This window comes from Syngnathus typhle, linkage group LG5, assembly GCF_033458585.1.
Source record: "Syngnathus typhle isolate RoL2023-S1 ecotype Sweden linkage group LG5, RoL_Styp_1.0, whole genome shotgun sequence".
In the NCBI taxonomy this organism is placed as follows: Eukaryota; Metazoa; Chordata; class Actinopteri; order Syngnathiformes; family Syngnathidae; genus Syngnathus; species Syngnathus typhle.
In genome coordinates this window covers 7,315,510-7,340,132 of record NC_083742.1, presented here as the reverse complement: position 1 = coordinate 7,340,132, position 24,623 = coordinate 7,315,510, and the positions used below count along the sequence as shown (strand labels likewise).

Below are 24,623 nucleotides of genomic sequence, written 5' to 3'. Positions count from 1 at the left end.
GTGTTTTCATGTTATTAGTTTGAGTTTCATGTTGTTATGTGTATATATATATAGATATAGATAGATGGATACACTTTTTACAATTTTTTTCTCAAAAAAGGTTAAGAAACATGCCTCTCTTGTGGTCCGTGCGGGTATTGCAGGTCCACGAAATTGGAAATAGATTTTTTTTTTTAATAAAATTGTTTAATGTTGTGTATTTCTTTTTTACCAATCCAAATTATGTCGAATGTCGCTGAGATTCCCAAAATAAACAGACAGATGCAAATAACCTGTATAGGTCTATCCTCCTTCGGTGCAAAATAAAATAATATTCCGCCAAAGCAGTGGTCCCCGAGTTGCTTCTTGGTTATAATGGTGGTCTCTTGGACAAAACCAGTTGGAAACTCCTGTTGTAGACCATAGATTTGCTTCTTTTTTTCTAGTCATGAGGGCACCTATACACTGTTTCTACATAACATCACTATTGAACAATATAAGTGAACCAGATGGTAGGCACAGTTGTTTGGTCATGTATGCAATATTTACCTCCTGTCAAAACAGGGGGGTGAATAAAAAATTTGCTTTCACCCAAATGACCAAAATATTTACTCAGCCCCCCCACAAATAGATAATTTGTAGTTTAACAGTTTGTATAATATTTGGGTATATTTGTTAAAAAAAAAAAAAAAAGACAACACGGCCTTGGGTTTAGTGGTTGGGGAGACTTTAAATTGGTACAAAACGGATATTGTAAGGAATCTACTCATTAAATTGAACACTGTAGTAATGCCTTTTTGCCACCATGGCAACTACCCTTAAACGTTTAAACCAGTCCGCTAGCAGCAATGACGCTACACCGGGGCTAGGGGGTGCTATAATCCCGTCGGAAATTAGTGTAGCTACAGTTAATTCCCTCAAGCTTTTAATTAGAGATTCTAAAATATATTTTAGTTATTTTTCAGCCCCAGTGTATCGTAAACTCCGCGAGAGGAAAAATCTTTGAGTCGCGCATGTCCACCATTATATTTGTGTCCCAGTGCTTGAAGCAAATTGTGTTTAAAATGTGACCCCACCACCAAAAAAAGAAAACTGTCCTGTGGTATGATAGACGACTACTTCCTCACATGTCTTTGCCTACATTTTGATTATTTTATGAAGATTATATCTGTTGATTTAACTGGTACGTGTGTTGAACCGGTCATAAACGTTTTGGAAAACAAATCTGGAACCCCCAAAAGACGGCTTTTAATAGTTTATGTATTTTAATGACATCATTGGACACTCACGATCGGATAAGCGGTTCGGGAAATGGATGGATGGATCATGGATGGATGGATGAAAGGATATACATGTTTTGCCTTCCAATGACATAATTTGACAAGTAGTGCGCACCTTTTCACCAATTAAGCAATCATTCAATGGCCATTTTTCCCAAAGCCCTCTTTCTTTCATGTTTTTAAGAGATAACTAATCAGCCTAACACCGTTTTTTTGTGTGTTTGCTTGGTTTTAGATGACAGTTGAGGTGGCCGAAATCTATCAGATGCAGGAGACGCTATTTCCCATCCGTTGAAAGCCAGAGAAGACAGATTGCACTAGGGATCAGTGGCGTAGCCAGAAATTTTTCCAGTAGGGGCGCGCGCCCACAGGGAAAAAAAATTGAACATCACCCACGCCGTTCGCTGACCGCTAATACAACATCCGGGTCCGGGAGGCAAACGGTGAATGGATAACATCGCGCACATAGAATAGCGCAAGCACATTCGCGCAAGACCGAAAGAAAAAAAACGGCATGAAAATCAAAAATCGAAAAAGCTCGATTTTTTTCAACCCGGGGGCGCAGGGAGTCCTAACCAGGGCGCCGCCCCGGCTTGGCTACGCCACTGCTAGGGATTTTACGTTTAACAGCTGTGCATGATTCATTTTGGTGAACTTTTGGTGCAGGATCCAAAAATTATCCCAATTTCTGTATCATGTCAAATTTTTGAGTTATAGTCAGAGGCGTCAAATCCAGGTTCGTAAAAGTCCTTCCACAATTTGGCTTTAGCCATAGGTGCGTATTCTCTCAATCAGCAGGTTACCGAGCTGCCTAGTAAAGAATCATCATAAAAATCTACCTCAACAGAAATGTATTTTATTTTTTAATTGTCAACATACTAGTAGTAGATTGGCTTCAACTCTTCTTTAATCCAATGCAGTGCACGTTTAGTACAGTTCAGTATTCAGTGTTTAGTGCGATGCATTAATCCTTTATAACAGTTTTCAGTACAGTCATCTTTTAGAACTTTTTATTTAGGTTCTATTTTCAGTGTGTGTATCTGTGCAATACATTTCACGTAAATTTGTAATTAAGCACGTTTTTTTTCCTTTGTATTAATCTAAACGCAACATTTTGTTGAGAATGTTCCAGTGGGTTAATAGTATGAAATTTTGCTCTCGTTTTTTATGAAAACTTTGGTCTATTACGCTGCATGTACTATATTTTAATGTTGGTCATCAACATGGTCATGTGACTTGGAGAGGAAAGTATTTTTGAGGTGGTAGTTGGTAAAACGTTTGATCAATCTCGATCAAACTATTTCAATTCGTGTTGGCCAAATTATAAACCAGAATTTTTTTGTGGTTGAGCTGGTTTACACTTTGAATATTTCCTAATATTTCACCCACCTCAAAATAAGTCATTTAATCATTTTAGTTTATAGACAGTTCTTTTATTCTCTAAAAAACACACACCGCTGACTTACAAGACAGCAATTGCATCGCATCCCCCTTCATCTGGCAGAGCTCCAGCCCATCATTTAAAGACTTCGATCCTAAAATGACCCTCTCTCGTTTACCATCCTCCCTCCGCCCCTCCCATTGCTTCACTTGACTTTTTTCCTCTCGGTTGACACCTCGGAGTTGACTACTTCTCGCTCATTTGTCTATTTTTGCTCAACTTGTCACATTCCTTTCTCATTTTCTTGTTATTTTGACGGTGGAAGCCGAAGTGAAATTTCTACCTCCTCAATTACGCTGTAGTTCATTCACACCAGGTAAAGTTTTATTTCTTTAATGCAAGTGCGTATTTTTTATTTCTTTTTTTGCATGGGCCCTACATTCACGCGTGTGGCGCATGTTAGTCCCTGGTTGTTGTTGTTTGTTTATTTGTTGTTTATTTGCAATAGTAATGTGGCCGTTTCTAAAGTTCAACCCAACGTCTTTGGAATAAGTTTTTTTAAAAATATTACGGCACTCTCTTGCAGTATAAGATACCCATAATTGAGTTTTTAGCCTCGGCCCTACATTCGCGTGTGTGACGCATGATGTTATTCACTGGTTTGTTTGTTTGCATTAGTAATGTGGCCATTTCTAAAGTTCGACCCAACGTCATTGGAATAAGTTATTAAAAGTACCACGGTGCTCTCTTGCAGTATAGGATACACATAATTGAAGTTGGACTATTTACTTTTACACGTGCGTGCGCCTTTTAGTATCTCATTGTATTGTGTGCGTAATAACGCCTAGTGAAAGTGCTCTTTAGAGCAATTAGCCCGCACGTAACACTAATGGGTGTACATTGCGAATGCTGATTGCAGGAGATAACAGGGACTATCTTATTGTAAATCTCAAGACGTCTGTTATTTATATCTGATTGCTTGGATAGGGCGCGCGCCACCCGGGGGTAAATTCTGCGTGTGGCAAACCACAGTGAACTCAACACTCTTGCAAATGAATATTTGGACACCTCAAATGGCTGACTGGTGACGCACGTGGCTTTTAGCATTTCTTGTTGAACTATACTTGGTTTAATATCTCACATTATAATTAAATGGTCATTTTATCATCCCTCTTGCTATATTTACTAAGACCCCATTGTTCGTGTCGCATATAGCTGACATCTTACTTTGATTTAAAAATAGTTCCGTAAAATAACATTTTTACTTGTTTATTTTGTAAGGACTTGGTGTTGAGACCACATTATGATTGCAGCTTTTCTGCTACAAGCTATTTTCTCAGCTCGCTGTGTCCACAAAAGCCCCTGTTTATTGCGGGAATACACCTCAGACCAAAACATGTACGTTGTTTGTTTATTGATATTTTTCCCCCACACAAGGTGTGAACAAATATAAACCTAGTAAAACACACTTAAAAAGTATTACTTAGGTCCTGTTTTCACTCTCTCGCTCGCACAATCTTCCAAATAAGATCCAAAGTGTGCATGCATCGAACTGCTTTTTGTATTCTCTCTTCAAGTTTACTGTAAAACTGACACATGAAAAGAAAGTTAACGTTTGCCCAACAAAACTATGTTGTTTTGGGTAGACAAAACACGTTAACTTATTACCATCATATTGACTTTATTCCTGAGCGCTCTCATGGTATGCACTCGACTTTTGGTATGAGACTGCCACTAAGAAATTTGCTATTTATTGTAAGCAATTACGCTCTCGTTGCTTGAAAAATGTTTTACAGGGCTTTGGAACTCGTAGCTCACTTTTCATTTTCTTACTGGCCTCAGTCGCCTCTCAAATAAATTGGTTGCAATTGCAACCGTAATGAGATGTAGATACAAGGGACTTTTGGTACTCTCCATTGTGGTTTGATAGTGTGTACAAATTCAACCGATGTATTAAATTCTGCGCAGTTTCCGCTTTTTCAAGACGTAAAACTGATACAGCCAACCAAGATTAGTTGAGCTGTGTAGAATTGAGTTAGTACAGTGCAATGAAAAAACAAGATATTTTTCCATGTATTCGCATTGGGATGGGTTGCTAGTAAGACGCCACTTCTCTTCGTGCACACTTCAATGCACCATTGAGCATGATATCCAACTACTTAAGGCGAACCAATGAGCAGCCTTCTTTAGTTACTCACTGTTAAATATGTCGCATGATTGTGGCGTTTCAATTGATAAAGGACAACATTGCATCCCACTTTACACAAACTAGAAAGAAAGCCAGGATTTGAACCCCAAACTCCCAAATTGCGAGGCGGAAGTGCTTCCCTGTTGCATTACAATTACTAATTTTAGGTTTTAGCCTTACATTTTTCATGCTAACTATATTTGTAACTTACTTAGACGGCTATCTTGTTCGATAAACCCCCCACCGGACACTTAATTAGGTACGCCTTGATATGACAACGTTGAGCACGCTTCGACCCCTTGGCTGCCCTTGAGACAGATTTTACAAGGTGCTGGAAGCATCAATTAAACATTTTGGGTCACATTGATACGAATGTGCCCTTTTACTTTGGCTGGCACCCATTTCAAGGTCTTGCAAGTCAGCTAGAATAGGCTCCAGCGCACTCGTATCGCTGCAGTTTTGAAGGCTGCACAACAATAATCACAATCTCAAACAAGTAGTTTTCACGTTCATTTTTACATGCCAAGATGAATGTGGCTTGCTGTGTGTTGTTGAGGAAATGTCTCTGAAAACGTAGCCATTACAAGTTGGAGGGTTTTACCTTCCATATAGCTGGAAATGCTTTTAAACATACCTTCAGTTCTTCTGAAACTGGGCAGTAGCAAGGAAAATGTGGCTTTTCTCAGAACAATCTCGCTTTTATTGATGGGCGACTGGAGCGTGTGACCACCAAGACAAAGAGGACAGTGCACGGCATCAGCACATCACCCCCCTTTCATTCATTCTAGTGGTGGACTTAGGCCCTTGTCCATGTGGGGTCTGAGGTTGAACATAGTAGCTTCCCAAAGAATACACCAAATCTATAAGGTCATGTGAGTCACATAGTGACAGTTAGGCTTAGAAAGCAGAAAGTCTGAATGCACCGTCCAAGGTGAGTTATCTTTGTTGTTATTAAAGTTGTAATTCCATTGGCTTGTTCTTTACTGAAGGAACCGGTTAAGGATATGCCTGAATAAGCATGTTTTTTACTGCGTTTAAATGTTGGTGTAAACTGACTTCATTCGCCCAGGTAAACAGATTTAAGTGTAGATGAATTACAGCAAGTGTTGTGTAGTGCAGTATGCACCTAAGCAGAATGTTTTGAATTAATGAGATGAAGTTTTTTTTTGTTTTGTTTTTCCCCTTCTGTCTAGGCTGGTCCTGGCATAACCATGAATCCACAAGAGTCTGTTTTTCTGCCCAAACTCCAGTGGACCATCAACCATACCTCAGGGTAGCAAGACAAGATTTCGCAGGGTCATCTGTTAGATTAATATGACACACACTGAGGTGTTTTTTTTCAGGCTGGTGTTTATATTTTAAAACCTAACCAGGTGTAGCATTTTGAAGTAGGCTGTTTTTGATTTTTTTTATTTTTTATAAAGCCAAGCAGTTTTTAAAAGCAGGACTCGCATTAGGAAATAATGTCGAAGCCGATGGCAACACCCAGTCCAGCTTCTCAGGATGTCTGCAATCTTTTCAGCAGCAAAGTCCCTGATCACTCAGAAAATAGAACATTATTGCCCAAGACGTCCCCGCTGCGCAAGTACATAGAAAGTGAGCATCAGCAAGCAGGCCTCTTCTCCCTTTCTCCCACTGACACCCAACTGAATGCCACTTTCGACCCCCAAAAGAAAAGGAGGAAGAAATGTGGTACCTGCGCTCCATGCCGCCGGAAAGAAAACTGTGGTGCCTGTGTTTATTGCATGAACCGCAAGATAGGCAAGCAGATCTGCAAGCTGCGCAAATGTGAAGAGCTGAAGAGAAGACAGCACACCTGGGAGGTGAGTAGGCATCTTAAACATTGTCTTTCAATTAGTAGAACAACGTTTTGTTTCATTTGATCAGTTCTAAAGTAGCTTGTCATTGCTGACTGTTTTCTGTGCCAAGTTACCCATCGCTTTTCACTTCTGTTTTGTGGAAAGTTTGCATCATTTTCTTTGCCTTTAGATCATGTATAGGCTGGATGAGTGGGGCGTGCGCCCCATCTTGTAATTGTATCGTATACATAGCAGATTTACTATATCCGGATACGGAAGAGGCCCGGGAAGAATTTGGAAAAATCTGAACTTTACCGTGAACGTTGAATGAAAAAAATCTGATTCAAAAGAATCAGAATTAAACCACAGTGTAAACATAGCGCTGAGTCATTTGCAGCATTTGAAAGAGCTCAGGAAATGAGGTACTGTTATCATTTTTGTTTTTGTTTTTTAGTTAGGTGGATTGTCCATCAACTACAATACCTATACACTACGTAACTCTTTTCCATCAGCGTTACAATCGAACAAATCCTCACCGCCTTTCATTACCATCAAGTGTTCTTGAAAGTCGTACAAACAGCCCATTCCAAGAATTTAATATTCAGACATGCGTATGAAATTTAAACAATGACTCATCTTAGTCATCTTAGTGCTACAAACCATTTTTAAAGTTTGTTTTGAACTTTCATCCTCTGGTAGCCAGTGGATTGTGATACCTGACTTTGAGTGTGTCTGCTTTAGGGATATATATTTTTTCCTTTACATATTTGACAGCTGCCTACTGTCAGTTTCATTCACCCAGCTATGAGTGAAACTTCTCAATCAATGCAAGTTCAGGTATATGTGGGACTAAAATGTGATTTTAGCTTCAAGTAATAAGAATATAGGCCTACAGTGTGTTTTCACAAAGCATGTTATGCTGGAATTGAAATAGCCACACAATCACAGTCAATTTTCTTTGCAGCTGGTTCTGTGAATAGTGTGTGTGTAAGTGTGTGCGCGCGTGCGTATCTTTGTGTGCATGGTTGAGGAGCTGTGCAGGCAACCGCACAGGAGAATTCCTGTATTTGCCTCTGCTTTGTCCTTTGACCTCCTAGGCTTCAACTGAGGGTGGGGGTTAACCTTAGGCTATTTTGTGTTTGTGTGGGTGTGTGAAGAAAGAGTGCGCATTTACAAGTGTGCAGTGTGCGCGCGCGCATGGCTAAATGTGTTTGTATGTGCATCGGGGTCTAAAAAGGCGGGGGATGGGTTTTAAGTCAAGAAGGAGGAAGATGCAATGAACGGTCAGCAGTTGGAACAGGAAAAACTTGACGAGGCTACTAAACTCAAGATTTAGGTATTGGATGCTGACTGCCCCTGAAGCATATATTTGTTAGCACACTGACCAATAATTACTTTGAAACAAATAGATCATTATTACAAATTGCCATGAAACATTGAGTAAGTTCCATTCCATTGCAATCATTAGAATTTAAAGGTTTAATGGTCGGCTGTATAAAATACGCAAATAAGATTTACTTTGTATCTTCCTAACTTTACAACAAATATAGGCAAAAATCCACACACTGCATAATTGGCTGGCATTAAAATGCATTGGACACGTAAAAAAAAGATAAAAAATAAATAAATAAAAATGGAACCCCTGAAACTCTTTAGAACACATCCAAACCCCACCATCCCCATTTTCCACCCAAAAAAACATTGCATCAAGAAATTGGAAAGAAACAACAAAACGTTTTGGGGTTTTTTTTGGTAATATTTAATTACATTTGCAACATACACAACAAGTACAACAACAAACAAGTATGTGCTGAGTGCAAACCATAATCAAATTATAAAACCCAGAGAAACACATCATACATCACTACGGAGTGTGCGGAGAAAACCCACGCAGGCACGGGGAGAACATGCAAACTCCACACAGGGAGGGCCGGAGGTGGAATCGAACCAGCACCCTCCTGACTGTGAGGCGGTCTGGTTAGCACGTCCGCCACACAGTCAGGAGTGTGCCGGTTCGATTCCACCTCCAAAACCTCAGAGTTTGCATGTTTTCCCCGTGCCCGCGTGGGTTTTCTCCGGGCACTCCGGTTTCCTCCCACATCCCAAAAACATGCTTGGTAGGCCAATTGAGCACTCCAAATTGCCCCTAGGTGTGAGTGCGAGTGCGGATGGTTGTTCATCTTTCTGTGCCCTGCGATCGGCTGGAAACCGTTTCAGGGTGTCCCCCCGCCTACTGCCCGATGACTGCTGGGATAGGCTCCAGCACGCCCGCGACCCCTGTGGGGACAAGCAATATAGAAAATGGATGGATGGATATGTATTTCTTTATATATTTAATCGAGTTGTCGATTAATCGTTAAACCGCTACATTTTTTCATGTCCCAATCAAGTTAGTAGTTGTACATACAATGTTGTTGGTTTTTTTAATACTGGTATGCATAATTATTCAATTATGTATAATGATGAGAGGGTGTTAATATAATGACAGGGAAGAAAAACTTGTCGGGGTTGAGGATCACTTAAAGTTTAAAAGAAAGGACACGTGGTTTGTTTTGCCACAAACAGGAAATTAGGGTTCTCATCAGCACTGTTCAGACCTGTGCTGTCTTGTTTTGTTGTCCGGGTGTTTCACGCATCCCCCCTCAAGGGTTTCCTGCAAAATGGGAGTTGTTTGTTAACTGAAATTTGGTCTTTAAACCTTCACGTCTAGAATATTCATGCCAAAGAAATTGGTAGTTCTAACAACAGGAGCATTTGTCATAAGTTAGCTGGGCCTAGACAATGTTGACTGTTGGCCTGTGGAATGTGAGTTCAGTCAGTGCCTGAGAGGCATATTGAAAGAGAGCTCCAAATTGTGGCTATTGTCTTTCTCGAGGTTCTCTCGTTGTTGGGTAATAGAAGTTTACTGCCTTCACATATTTGAACCCCTGACCTCTGAAAGAACTCTAGCCCATTTCAGTTCAGTTTGCCATTTCTCACTCTTGATATTACATACTTCACTAATTTCCTGTTGTTAATTAGTAAATGAAAGCTTAAGTAAACATTAGAGACACACATTTGCATGATAATCATCACCTAGACTCTCAAGACACACTGTATGTACGTACGTTCAGCCATATAGTAACTGTGGTTGTGTCGTTCTTGCTCTAATAATAATTACTTATCAATATCCCCCCACCAATCCTGCTCCAATCTCTTCTTTCTATTCTCCATATGATTGCAGTAATCAAGTAATCATTGCCTAGCAACTGATGCCTTCAGTTCAACAAATTAGGGCTCGACCAATATGGATATTTATGAGACTGATGCAGATTTTTGGTCGAGAAAAAAACATTACCCAGCTGATAAGTGTTTAAATGTATAATGCATGAAATACAATTCCTGATAAATTTCATGATACATATTTGTTGGTCAGGCAAGTGGAGTTAAAAAGGCCACTTAATATGCAGAATCTTGGTTGAGCTTGCATCGTAGTAGTCACGTCTGCTTGCAATGTCTCTTGTTTGTACATGTAATTACAAGCATTAAAAGTCAATGATGCACTACTGCATTTTCAATATCAAAAGTTGCTATAGGTCACATAAAGGCTAAATTTTCCATTAACTTTGGTGTCCACAACTACAATCGATCTAAAACTTTTGTTTGGTACTCAGAGAACTCCTATTTCAAATAGTGGACAAGTTTCAGCTAAAGAATTACACAAATAAGCTTTAGTTTGAAGGTGTCCTCCTAATGGACTCTTTAAAATTACAGTGATGGTCAGACTGTAAAAAGTCCTAATGATCGTCACACACACACATCGGGGTGTGGGGAAATTTGTCCTCTGCATTTAAGCCATCCCCGTGTGATTTTGATCCATCCCCTGGGGGAGAGGGGAGCAGTGAGCAGCAGCGAAATCATTTGGTGATCTAACCCCCCAATTCCACCCCTTAATGCTGAATCCAGAAATTCCACTCATATATCCAATTTCCCTAACTTTTTGTGAGTAGTGTATGTATGGATGTTGGATAACAGAAAATTCAAAATGAACATATTCTTGTCCCAATTTCTTATCTTGCTTTAATAGGCTTTAATATGAATTGTTAAGCGTTATACGTAGTTTGTGATAACAATAATTGTTTCAATGGGAAGTTGCAATTAAGACCTGGTCCACCTGCAAGCGAATTTTCTATCCTAGCGGCGCTCTCGGGCCCGATTACGCCTACCACAAACACCCCTTTGGTCCCACGTAGTAAACACACATTCTCACATGTGACCTGTGTGACGTCAGCAGAGGGGATTTCCCCGTACCATTTGAGTGTCAGACAGTCACCGCTGTGTCACTACTGGGGGGACTTCCTCGCCTTGCCGCAGTCTTTTTCGCTCGTCTCCTCTGTGTACCTTTCACTCGCCAATGTGTCGTCACCGGTTGGATGCATGTAAATGCTGCTCGACGTTATTGAGCAGCAATTTTAACCTGCATTAACCTGCAGAGGTCAAGAGAAAGGGCATCCAATTTATTTTGGCAAGTGTTTCCTCATAGTAAGGTTTTTGGCGAACATGTGCGCTTTACTTGAGTCCGGTTTACAATGTTACACCAAATGACCAACAGGTTCCAGATACCACTTGGTGATAAATAATCTTGGCACTGTTGTACATCTGCATACTTACCTTAGCTTTGCTTTGCTTGCTTCTAGTCAGCATTTTGCTGAGTAACATGATTTTTGGGTGTCTTAGGCAGACTGTATTGCAGTTCACATTTATGTGGTTGTGTACGTACGGATGTGTGTGTGCACGCGCGCACGTGTGTGTACACTGTGTCGTCTAGTCCAGTCCAGTTATTGCAAGCAGCCCTGACACAGATGGTGCTTGATACCACATACCAAAGGCATTGTTTGGCGAAGGCGAGATTGAAGAGGTAATTGACAGGAGACATAGAGATTACCGCCACCTACCCAACCCCAAACATGTTCACGCTTCCACCTTTGCTCCATTTTTTATTTTTTCATTACAAGCTTCTATCGCCCCTCTTACTGAACTCCCTTGCACTCCTTCAATTTCACCCTAGCAGCAAAGCCTAGCCTGGCTTCTGATTGGTGGATGGGCTGCTATTGTGCACTATGTTTAACGTGACGTCTAATGTGTGTGTGTATGTGCGTGCGTGCGTGTGTAATGTGCAATGTGCATGTTTGAACCGAGGAAGCGGAGGAGGGGGCGCTTAGAATGACGTTCAAATTCTGTGCAGAGAAGGAGAAAAAACAGCGAGCGTGCGTGTGTTTGTGTGTATGTGCAGAGTAGACCGATTGGCTTGTACAAGCACAAGGGATTGCGAGCAAGGGAGGGGGGTAGAGTGAGAGAGCGAGGGGAAGAGAGAAAGAGAGAGCGTGTGTACGAGGGCTCCGGCAAAACCAGATTAAAAACACAAGATGGCTTCCTGAATGAGCCGTTGGAACACAGAAAGGAGAGAGAGAGAGAGACAGAGAGAGACAGAGACAGAGGAGTGTGGAGTAGAAAGAAAGAGAAGAAAGGTAGAGAGGGATAGCAGTGACGACGAGGGGGAGCCGGTGACTTGGCTCCTGTCTGATGGGGATTCTGCAAACGGACGAAGGAATACAAAGCAAGGCAGCTGTGAGACTTGGAGGGTAAATATTCGCCACTATAGATCCACGCTGTTTGAGGTTTGATCGGTGGGTGGTGGAAAAGACAATGAGGGGGAAGAGGTTAGACAGGACCGAGGAGCATCTTGAGACAAAGCACATCATTTTGTTGCAATGTAGACAAGGAGACCAGCCTGTGGCAAATGAGACGATCTTTTGTTTTAACTGTAACCAGCCCTATTGTGAAAGCTGCCGTTTTGTTTCAGCCTATATTCATAACACTTGTATGTTATGAAGAGGTGAACATTGAGAAACTCGTGCAAAGTAGAAATATTCCATAATTGTGTATTTAAAATGAGATCTACTTGACATTCTCTGTTGAAGTAGAGGAAGGAAATACCGGCTTGCTGCTTCAGCCCAAATCAAGAAAAATGCATTTGTGTGCTGTTTGATGTTTGCTGAACATGACAGCAATGACAATAATTTAGGTTGACAGACATGAATGTTTTAATCGGTAAAGCCACTCTGCTCAATGACAGGTGGTTTTGAAATGGCCTCTGTCGCATTATTCCATTGATTGTTATTCTCCCTCCCCTCCCATCTCTTTATCTTCCACCCTTTCTTCCCGCCGCTGTGTTAAATGTCTCAAAAGGTGCAAAGTTTGGAAGAAAACGGTCCGGGCTGCTCGGAGAACCGCAAAGTGGCATCTGAGGTAAGGGAGGACACCGAGTTTGGCTACCGCGCTTGTATGTCATTGACGTGTGAGCTGAGCTGCTGGTTTGTTAGCTCATTAAGGCACCACGGAGGTGTAAATGTGGGCATTTGTGTACCCAACAATAACATGATTGTGTTGCTGATAGCATGTATGTTCCGATCTTTCCGTGAATTTATCTTGCCTAATGAATCGTGAATACAAAGACTGCGCAATCCCTGTACAGTTGCTGCTCGAGTTTACGGTTGCCGTTAGGTTAAAGTCACAGACCAAAGGTTTGGTCATTAAGTATGCTGGCCCAAAGTTCACCCAGGTGTAGAAACCACCTGTTGTTATCGGTCCTTCCATATCTGATTTCCATTTCTTCCAAGCGGCTCATATCAGAGTTCCATCTCCAGGTCGCTGTGAGCCTTAGTGATGTGTAGCGGTATCCTCGGTTTAAAGCGTCCCACGCTGCCCGCTGATTGGTGCCAGCGCCAGGCATGTGTAGATACAAGAGGCCGAGGAGAGAAGGAGGGAAGAGGAGGAGGAACCCTCGATTCAGGCTCAGGAGCCGGGAGGGGGCGCGGCGTCCTTCCGAGCGTAGGTTCTGGCGTCAAATGAGGTAAAGGGAGTAAAAGTTAGTAGGTCACGCATGCGCACTGCTGGCTCTGTAAAGCTTAGCGAATTGCAGCGTGTTTCCGCTGAAGTCCGCCGTTCAGAACATGTGTGTTTTTGCAGGTAGGAGGTTTGAGCGGCGAGAGTTCTCCACATAATCGTTAAGGACATACTGTAGCAAACAAGTTGTCGGAGAAACGCATTCTTGGAAAAAGGGACTGTCAATAAAGTACAGCAAATGCAAAGCAGTTGGATTTAACGTGAGCCTGACTGTTTAACTGCATTACATCATCTCTCGGAAATATAAGATAAAATAATCTCCAGAAGATGTGGTGCACCTCTACAAAATAATGTGGTTATCATTCTTGGATTTGTAGTCAAACCTTTTCTTGCTTTCCCATTTGTGTTTGTTGATGGTTGCAGTTGCTGTGTTCATCAGCAGTTCAGTTTAGTAACTATACTTTAGTTTATCTAGTAAAGATCTTGTTTCTCTGTCAAACTGCAATCTGATTACCAAATAGCAAACATAGTTCTTGTACAACTATTTACAAACAAAAAAAACTGGTTATGTAGTGACAAGTCAGGATTGTCTGAGTCATTGCACGAGTTTTTTCTTCCTTTTCTGCTGTTAATGGAGTATGTTTAATGAAGAGGTTACAAGTCCAAAAACAGGTTACAAGACAGCCTTTACTTGCTTTTTCGCACTGAAGTTTTTCTTTCAATTGGAAAAGATATATAAAATGGCGTGGTGGGGCAGCAGATAGACTCTGTGATAATCATATGTTTAGCTTTGCATGGAATCCCCAGGCTGGTAAGCAATGGGTTAACAGTGACCTAGTTTCCAGGGCAACACTGAGAGTATGACAACACCACCACTTTAATTTTAGCTCAGCTACAGCAGCCAATCGTGGCGGTCACGTAATCCACTAACCATCATATATGCGAGTGTATGGGTGTGTAGTTGTGTAGGAAGTGGTTGAGCGTATTGTGCAGACTCAGGAAGTGGAAGGTTTGACAACACAAGTGTGCCATTCAGTCTTGCTTTCACTACACTTTTTCAGTCAAGAACCGCTCTTAGAATAGTTGGCCAAAGGTTTTGGGACTCCTGGCCATTTCATCTCCTGTACAAAAGTTGTAGAGTTTACCTATGTGAGAATTTTTCTCCATTCAACTCATGTTGAGAGAGAGCTCGGCTCACAATTGCTCTTGTAATTTACCCCAAAGGTATTTGAGAGCATTTCAAGTTCTTCCACATCAACCCAACCATGCATTTAGCAGTCAAGCTGGGACACCAAACTGCTAGCACATAACACAATAAATAACCTTATAATCATATAATATAATATTAAAATGTGTTATGTCAGCTTTATTTATTTTATATATATTTATATATATATATACATATATATATATATATATATATTTATAATATATATATATATATTAAACAATATATATATATATATATATATATATATATACTTATATATATATTATGTGTTAAGTCAGCTTTATTTATTTGAGATATATAGATATATATATATATATATGGGTTTTCTCCGGGCACTCCGGTTTCCTCCCACAACCCAAAGAACATGCTTGGTAGGTCGATTGAGCACTCCAAATTGTCCCTAGGTGTGAGTGCGAGTGCGTATGGTCACACACGCACACGCACGCACACACAAGCACACACACACACACACACACACACACGTATTCGGCCCCCTTGAACCAGTTGATTTACTGTTGATGTTTTTTTTCCACTTTCATTGGCTTACTTGTTTTACACATGCCTTCGGCAGCATGAAACATGTTGTGCGTGTATTTTAGCTGTGGATGCATGCAAACCAGCTAAATCCATCACCATCTCCTGGGGCTTAAAGCACTACTTTTTATAAAGGATCAGCATTTATTTCTGAGAGAATAAACAAACTCTATTTGAGAGCGAGTACACGCTTGATACGTATATATATATATAAATTTACAGTGCGACTTGGTGGGGCACTGGTTAGCACGACCGCCTCACAGTTAGGAGGATGCGAGTTCGATTCCACCGCCGGCCCTCCCTGTGTGGAGTTTGCATGTTCTCCCCATTACCGCGTGGGGTTTCTCCGAGCACTCTGGTTTCCTCCCACATCCCCAAAACATTCTTGGTAGGCCGATTGAAGACTCCGAATTGTCCCGAGGTGTGAGTGCGAGTGGGAATGGTTGTTCGTCTCTGTGTGCCCTGCGATTGGCTGGCAACCAGTTCAGAGTGTCCCCTGCCTACTGCCTGAGGACTGCTGGGATAGGCTCCAGTACGCCCATGACCCCCGTGGGGACTAAGCGGTACAGAAAATGGATGGATTTTTTTTTTCTTCACATTTTCCTCTATTGCTTTGCCATACTTTAAATACTCAAAGCTAATGATAACCATGTGATAAGAGATTGGACTGACTCAATAGCAATCAACTGAGGACAGAGTTTGGCCGCAGAAAACAGTGAGTAACATTGTTCCTAGTTAAAGACTGTTGTTTTTTAAGTCATGAGGAAACTGTTTTTAAAATATTACTAAATGAAGTTGGACGCATAGCATGTCAAATGTGCTCTTAAGATGATCAAAAGAAAAATTCAGATAACTCAGATGTCTATACCTGACAAATCACCTGAGTGCCTAGCAGGGTTACAGTTATTTTTTTAACTAAAATTGTTTATTTCCTTTTTACTTATGTAAAATATGTTAGTTTCTCTAGTGTAATACCAAAATAAAAACATTTTAACAATAAATCCTCAAAGTTCATGCATGAAATTAATTTACCAAAATGGTTATTTTCACTATAGTTATTTTTGTGTGGAATGTAAGATGTACTTTCATTTATTTTGATGTGATTTTTAGAGCACTAATTTTTGTTTTATTTTGTTCATGAAAATATTTTTTTTCCAGTTTTAGTTATTTTTGTCAGTTTTCATAAGCTTGGCCCAAAGAAAGTCATCATTTCCTCAGTCGTCCTACTGGCCCCAGACGACACAACACAATATCCTACTAGTCCAGATGCAATAGTATAGTATAGTATCAAATTTTTAAACGTTGACCTGATTTGAAGGATTTGGATTCTCAAAACAGTGACGATTAGGTTCTTAAAACCATCCTTTAGATATGTCCGTAATTCCAGATGATGGAAATGAAAGTGTTTCGCAAATTGATGTTACCTTAACAAATAAGTGGATGTTTAATACGTTTTCCAAGCTTTTAAATGTCATATAAATCATCAGTTAATTTGTGTTAAGCGCCCTGAATTAGCTTGGTACGACGGTGCCTTAGTGATGCTGTTGGCATTGTGGATGCTGTCTGTGTTTGATGGAAGGGAAGGGAATTTGTCAGCTGCATGATGCCGCAGCTAATAAAAAATGTATGGAAAGAAAAGCGGGCGGAGCTATCAGCTGTTGCTCTAACTCTTTAACTCTCACATGACTGCCGATAATGCTGCCGCTCCCACTGGGCGTGCACATGAATGCAGCATTACTAGGTTTTAGGTCATATAGCTCTGCAGCTGTTCGAGTTTCCATCACACCCACACACGCACAAACCTATTAATACATGCACAAAATAATCGATAGGTGAACCAACAAAAGCAGGCTGAAAAAGTGGCATTCATATAAGCACTTTAAATATATTTCTTTACCCTTTTTCTTAAAAGGGACTAACTCAGTCATAGCTCCATCAATTCAGCTAAAAAGTTCGGATTGGGCCTGCTTGCCTCTACTTTTCTTGCCTTTTCATGCCGTGACCATAGATCGAGTTGCCATGGTAGAGCACTGGCCCTTTAAAACCGGCTCCGCCTGACCAGACATATGGAGAGCTAATCTTAGCTCAAGTCCTGAGAGGGACAAAGATGGCAAGCAGCCACTATGCAGTAGTGTGTAGGTTTGTTCTCGTTCTTCATTTTTAGGACTGAGGTGTACCTAAATTAAGAATTTAAGAACATTTTCCTATTTTATACACATTGACTAGCAGGTATTACACAATGCACCCTGCTGTTCTTCTGAAGTTGTCAAGACATTTGTGGTGTCAGTCGTTGTCTGTCTAAGAAATAATGTGTATTGATGAAATTCCTAATATTACAAGAACACACACAAAGGGAGTTCCTTCCAAAAAATAGAGCACTCCATGCTCCTTATGTTGCCTTCGAGCCCCCGCCTACCACCATTATTTCCATTTTTTTCTGCCTCCCTCGCAAACCACTCCTCCTTTTTCTTTGTGTGGATTTCAGGGCGAGGGTGGGGGGGTTGCGGGCTTCCCCAGCTGGGCTTCTCGTGCTGACTTGCACGTGCCGAATGTCGGGAGAAATGGCTGTCGGGTCAACCAACATGAAATGCATTGATGTACAACCAAACCTTAAAAAAAAAAAAATCTATCTATTATATGCTTTGAATATTTGTCTGTGGAGATGTGATGTTCTATTCAGTTCTTATTATACAGTGCATAAATTCGAAATAAGTTTTTATTTACTGAAGTATAACAGCATCCTTCAGATTTTGAAAATCAACAATTAACCAAAAGAGCATATGCGCGAAATTTTATAAAACAATATTATAAAACTTTTACATGATGCATAAATTACGAGCATGATAACACAGAATTTCTCAAATAAATTGCTCAAAATGTGCACAAGCCAGGCTTTTTTCACTTTTACTGGTTCTCACTTAACAAGGCTGTGCAATCAGAAACTTAAAAAAAAAAAAATCAATTAATGTGATGGATTAAATTCACTCAGCACACTCAGAGCGCTCTGGGTTCTCCTTAAGACAAAAACATTCTGTCGTGAATAATTCATACTCTGTTCTAAAGGTCATTGAGTCGCATTGTGAAGTTGTCCATTTGACTAGTCAACTAGTCTGTGCAAGCCCTAACATTGAAAATATACACATAGAGTATATCTGTCAAAGCACTCACAGAAACGTTGGCCAGACTCACACTGTAAACGATGTGACCCATCACAGATGCGGCAATGGTTCACTTGGTGAAAGATTTGTGTCCTGTTCTAACTGCTAAAAATGATTCCTTTTCGATCTGCATTACAAGTCTTACGATTTTTTTTTCCCGAACACCGCCAATCTTCACACGTACGCATATTGTAACAAAACAGTGCCACAAAAAATAAAAAAAGTTATTTGCAACAAGTGAGTTACATTGCATTATACCTCACTGCAGCTCCCAGCAGCAGTTTTTTTTAACTGTGTTTATATGCTGCTTTTTTTTTTTTTTTTACCATAACTTTAAACCGGACGAGTTGTGTGCATTTTCTTACAGTTGCTAGAACAGAACTGTAACCTTTGTAATCGTTTTACTCAGAAGTGTTGTTCCTTTTATTGTCATTTGTATTGTAAAACTAAGAATGGACGGACGGACTGATGATGAATGGATGGTCAGTCCGATTTTTAACCCAGCAGTTCCCAAGTAAGTTATTAAAAGCTTAAAAACAAAGTGACATTCTTGCAAATGAGGAGTGTAAAGATTTTTTTTCCAGGAGTGTAAACTCAACTCATACTCAACGGTATGTGATCTATGCAGCCTTGCTGCCACTGGTCCCACCCTCCAATAAACCCACTGACGCTCAGTGAACAATCCAATACAGTATGCAGAGTAGCATGCGTATGTGCAGTCATGTGCATGTGAAACAAGAAAGGGTGAAGAAGGGGGTTGGAGGCGAGGCTCCTTTACAGTCCCTGCATCGCTTGTGTGCATTGTAAATGTTTGGTTACATTCGCAGCAGCATGCCTGTGCCTGTAATGAGAAACAGGCATTGGAAGGGAAGGGAGAAGGTAAAGAAAAGGAGCAAAAAGCAAAAGCACATTGAGGGGGTGGGGAGAGAGTGAGATCAGATGACCTTGATGCCATTAGACTTCAGGGCAATGAAGCTTGGGGGAGGGGCAATTTTATGTATAGTGGTCAATGGAATCGGCAGTGGAGAGAGAATAATCCGGTTGACGCTATATGAGTGGAGGAGGAGCTTGGACATGCTTGATGTGACTGTGATGCTCATGTGAGGTTTTATTGGCTACTAGGAAAGGATACAAACAATTCACAAACTTGCAGGTCCAAACAAGTGATGAAAGACGGTACAAAACTACAGAAATTTCAATGCACAAATGAAACTAGGGAGCTAAAAATAGTCAGACCTCCCACTGCTGTTGCAAACAATAACTTCAACTCAGCTCTGGTGTTTTAGGGGATTTATGCCAGCAGTCATTTGGAAGAAAAGATGACTCAGGCTTAGTCATATGCAAGTCAAACCAACACACTGTTCAGAACTCGTGTTGTCAGTCATGCCTCCTACCTTTCCTGTGCGCTGCTGAGAAAAGCAGAATGACAAAGAGAAACAAAGAAAAGGCAATCGAAGAAAAGCAGTGAAAGGAGAGCAGCTTGTACAAATGAGTGCTGGTCGGACCAAATCATGGGCTGGGATTCCTGTTAGAATTACAATCGCTGCCAGGTTACAGCGACTTTACTGTAAGTCCCACTCAATTTTTTCTGTCTTGCCAGACATTATACTCCTGGCATGATGCTGTTTATGTATGTATGTAAGTACGTAAGCATGTATGTATGTATGTATGTATGTATGTATGTATGTATGTATGTATGTATGTATGTATGTATGTATGTATGTATGTATGTATGTATGTATGTATGTATGTATGTATGTATGTATGTATGTATGTATGTATGTATGTATGTATGTATGTATGTATGTATGTATGTATGTATGTATGTATGTATCTATGTATCTATGTATCTATGTATCTATGTATCTATGTATGTATCTATCTATGTATCTATATATTTATATATCTATGTATGTATGTTTGAATGGATGAGTGGATGGATGGATGGATGGATGGATGGATGGATGGATGGATGGATGGATGGATGGATGGATGGATGGATGGATGGATGGATGGATGGATGGATGGATGGATGGATGGATCGAATGGAAATATACGATGTGTGTACAATCAAGCCAGAAATTATTCATATCCCAGGGGTAATTGTTGGTTATGTAATAACTAAATCATTTATTATAGTTCCTAAATGGATTCCTTTTTATCTTTTGGCTGAATTGTTTTATGTTCTATTATAATCTGTACATGGCACTTCGTTTCAGCTGTGGTTGTTTTTGAAGTGTTCGATAAATGAAGTTGTGTTTCTATTTTTTTTTAAACCAGTTACTTGTCACTGTTTAGCTGCTTGAGTTCGAGATGCATTGTGCTCATAGCATGATGTCAGGTTTGGTCATTGTAAACATTGTGGGTTTGTTTCTGTATAAGCCTTTCAGCCCATTGAACTCACTGAATTTATTTCGTTATCATGTTCAGTTGATTGTCCGCCAGCATTGGGCCTGTTCCAGAGAATTGAATGGGTATTATAACATATTACATATAACATTACATGAATTGACCGCTTGAAGAATTCTTATCGTTGTGAATGAATTATTTGGAATTGTGTCTCGAAAAACGTGGGACAAAAAGGAGTGTGCACAGGTGCAATTCGAAGTCTTTACGAGTTTGAAACTAAAGAACATTTAACACCATCAAACCCAAAGATCGAAACTTTCAAACAGCTGAAAATTTTGTATGTCTTTATTTACATCCAGAAAATGTCTTTGTCTTTCAATGACAAACTACTGGACAGTGACAACAGAATTGATTCTCTTTTAAGGATTTGTGTTGATTACCATTGCTCAGTCTCATATTTAATTGACATTTTTAAAATCATATTTAATTATATTATACTCAGTATACTCCCTCAGTTGTGCCACACCACACCCAAAAGTAGACCCACACGCAGATATGAGAGCGATGGCATGTCTTGCTCAACGCGAGCTCATGCTAGCATTCAACTAGGCTGTACTGTTGACCTTAAAAAGACAACTTTTGTGCGCCAGGATTATGACTCAAGACCAGTGGGGAGCCTGAACCACTGACTCAATTCAGACGTAGGGCTGACTGAAAGTGCAAGTTTTCGAATGCGGCGGGTGATACCCTATGAGAGGCGGAGGCGAATGTGTTGGTGGGTGGAAGTCATGGAGGCTAATGACATGATGACGCCGATGATGCAACTACACTACGTCATCAACATGTGCTTCCAACCTCGCCTGCCCACTGCCTTTCCTCTCGCTCATTGGCCCTCCCTGCTCATGTGACTTATGCTCCGCTTCTGTCCTTCCCTTGGAAAGCTCAGGCTGCACCGTTTCGCTTTGGGGATGACGCTCATCTGTTCTATGTGTATATATAAAAATACGTCTGGCAGGAGAGAGGCAGACAATGGGCAATCGTCGGGACTGGAGAAATCTGCAGTAAGCTTGAACGAGAAAAGGCTCGGGGAACTAAGCGAAGAGCGAGGCAGACCGATAAAGCCTGTAGAAAATGAGTGCAGGGAAGCTATCAGAGACAGACAAAGACCAAAGTAGGAGAGGAAGTCACTTCTGTCAAAGAATGGCAAAGTCTGCAAATGGTGAATAATGTCGGAGAATTAGACTACGCAGCAGGAGGAGGAGGCAGCCATGTTTTTTCTTCTTCACCTGGCTGCGGATGTGTGCCGAAAGCTGGCGATTATTGAGAAGAGGAGCGACTCTGCGAGGCCAGTCAGCCAGCAAGTAACGACAACGATGGTAGAACGATGACGAGGAGCCAACGACAGGCGGTGCGCTGCGATCTTGGCCCGGTGGACAAGATGGCGAGGCTCGTCCGTTTACAAATGCAATTGGTTTGTCACGAGAATAACAAAATGACTCATCCTCGGTCTTCCACCACCATTCACCACATACCAAGAGGAACTTCTCCATAGAATTCTCACTTTCTTCTGACGCAGTATCTCTCTGCCCTTATCCCTCTCTTGATATCCTGCTCCTCATCCTCGCTGATCTCAAAGTGTCATCCAATATTCCCTGTCCTCCTTGCCGTCATGTAGTTTTATCCCACACTGGTGTCTTTCAGCCGATCTCCGTTGCAGAACGAAAAGATCATATCAAAACACCCTCTTTTCCAGTTTCTCCTTTCATTCTTTGCGGAAGGGTTAGCAAGTCAACAACCACGCTCCCACTTGCGGCTTCACTCCAAGATCGACTGCAGGTTTCACGCGAGGAATTTGCTGGGATGGAGGAACCGTTTTTTGTCGCTTCGTCCCTCTCCATGGGCTGCGCTGAAAGAGGATATAATCGGAAGGAAAACAACCACAATTGCATTTTTTGCATTCTCCTGCAGCTTCCGCTGATGGATGAATGCCTGCGTGTGTCCAAGATGCAACTCACGAAATCATACGAAACCAGTCCTACGCTGGGTCGAAATGAACAAGCCAAAAAGCTTAGGTAAAATGTGAGAAGCGAGAGTGCGTTGGGTGGAGCTGAAGGCAGTCGGTGCTGCTGTTTCCTTGTGACTATAGCCTTTAGCGCTTTCTGTTTCTGTTCACTGCACGCTCCTCCATTCCATCGTACGTGCCCACAGTGGCTCCGATAATGGCCCCTCGCTCTGCACACACTGGAGAGAGAGAGGGGGGGGGGGAGAACGAGATGATGTAAAGGCTGCATGAGCGGAAGGGGAGCAGAGTGAGGGAGAAAGAGAGGAGAGCTGGGGGGGAGGGTGTTGACTGAGAAGCCGACTGCATGTGCAGCCGAGGGAAAGAAAGAAAGAGGATATTGAAAAAGGGAAGGGAGGAGCAGACAGTTAATGAGAAAAGAAAAAGGAGAGAACGGAAAGTGGCAGCCATAAGGGGAAGCGAAGAGAATGACGAAGGCGTGCGGCGTGTTAGGGGGAGGTGTGTTATTTATGTGTGGCTGGCCGTGTGCAAATGCACGCATGTGGATTTTGCTGCTCTTTCTGTCTGGCTGGATGGAATAAGGAGGAATTACAACACCTTCAGATTGCTAGTGTTCTGACACTTCAACGTCGCTCATGCCCTTCTCTGCCGGCTCATCTGCTTTCTGCAATCCGACCGGTGTCTCTCTCTGGACGTCTTGCACCACGTAAGTTGTCCTTGAGCTCTTGTCATATCGTCACGATTTCTGCTTCCTGCTCCTTCTCAATAGCATGGCAGCCGAGGTGGGGGGGGGGGGGGGGGGGGGGGGGCGAGAGGGAGGATGGCAAGTGTTTTGAATCAGGGATTTAGGTTCAGCTGTCTCCTCAGTGGCTGAAGCCCCTTAGCAACACCATTCTTTATATGCTTTGTCTCCTCCCTCTTTCATTTTCATTGTCAGTGTCTATTGAGCTGACGAGTTGCGTTGGATTTAAAGGGCTCCTGAAGTATTTTCTCCCCCTCTCAATGCACTTCTGGATGTTTAGCAAAAGGTGTATTTGTGTGACAGGGATGGTTTGACCTTAGTGTAAATATGACATCAAATATCCCGTTGTTTGTACAGTTAGAGGCTCTGATAGTGTCACTGAATTTTCTGCGTCGACAATCAGTCATGTTGAATAAAAGCTGTCACAGTGTATTGAAACATAGTTGGTAGATGTTGCTTTAAAAAAAAAAAAAAAACATCTTTGGGTCCATCTCAACATGCGTTTCACCACGTTGCTTTTACATGTAGATTAAACTGCTAGGAAAAAGAGGAAAGGAGAGTGTGTGCGATAGTGGGATGTTGCAGTCAGTCTGTTTCAACACACTGCAGTTCTCATAACAGCCGCACACTGCCCCCCACCCCTTTCCTCTTTCCCGTCTGATGCTGCTGATAGTGCAGACATGGGGCCTCTCACGTAGTGCTTGCCGGCTGTTCGCTGCCGCCACCCCAACCCCCCTTTTCTAACCCTAAACCACCTCTTAGGCCAAGCATCACTACCCCCTGGGATCCAAAAGATCCAACTGTCTGGTAATTAAACACTTTGAAGGTTCATGGTGATATTAGAACGATGAGGGAAGCTGGACATTGGCTGACATATGCCTAGATTGAAAAAGAAGGAGTTTGTTTGTCGTCAGGGTGTACATTTATTTAATCACACATCTTTATTGGGAATGATTAATTAATTTCATTCACAGAGGGAACATTGAATAATATACTGATTATAATTATGACCAGCAAATGACATCATACCATCAAAATCTTAAAAGCTTTAACTGGAGTACTGCTAGGAAATTAAAT

General features: G+C 41.4%; 1 protein-coding gene and 1 long non-coding RNA gene across 5 annotated transcripts in view; one reads left to right on the top strand and one right to left on the bottom strand.

The window, feature by feature from the left end:
- The first annotated feature begins 11,764 nt into the window (after positions 1–11,764).
- tet3 (tet methylcytosine dioxygenase 3) overlaps positions 11,765–24,623 on the top strand; it is a 30,557-nt gene continuing 17,698 nt past the window's right edge. Inside the window, exons 1-2 of one of the 4 annotated variants that reach the window (XM_061277676.1) lie at positions 11,765–12,248; positions 12,856–12,915. In XM_061277676.1, the coding sequence (XP_061133660.1) occupies positions 12,045–12,248; positions 12,856–12,915 (264 nt within the window). In that variant the 5' untranslated portion in view covers positions 11,765–12,044. Of the gene's footprint in view, positions 12,249–12,855; positions 12,916–17,800; positions 20,003–23,368; positions 23,511–24,623 lie in introns of those variants that run through there. The other 3 variants (XM_061277679.1, XM_061277681.1, XM_061277680.1) reach the window with 3 other exon arrangements.
- On the bottom strand, positions 21,112–23,543 carry LOC133153683 (uncharacterized). The gene is made up of 2 exons (XR_009714360.1): positions 23,402–23,543; positions 21,112–23,025 (listed from the first exon to the last, which is right to left on the bottom strand). It is a non-coding gene; the product is annotated as an uncharacterized LOC133153683 (long non-coding RNA).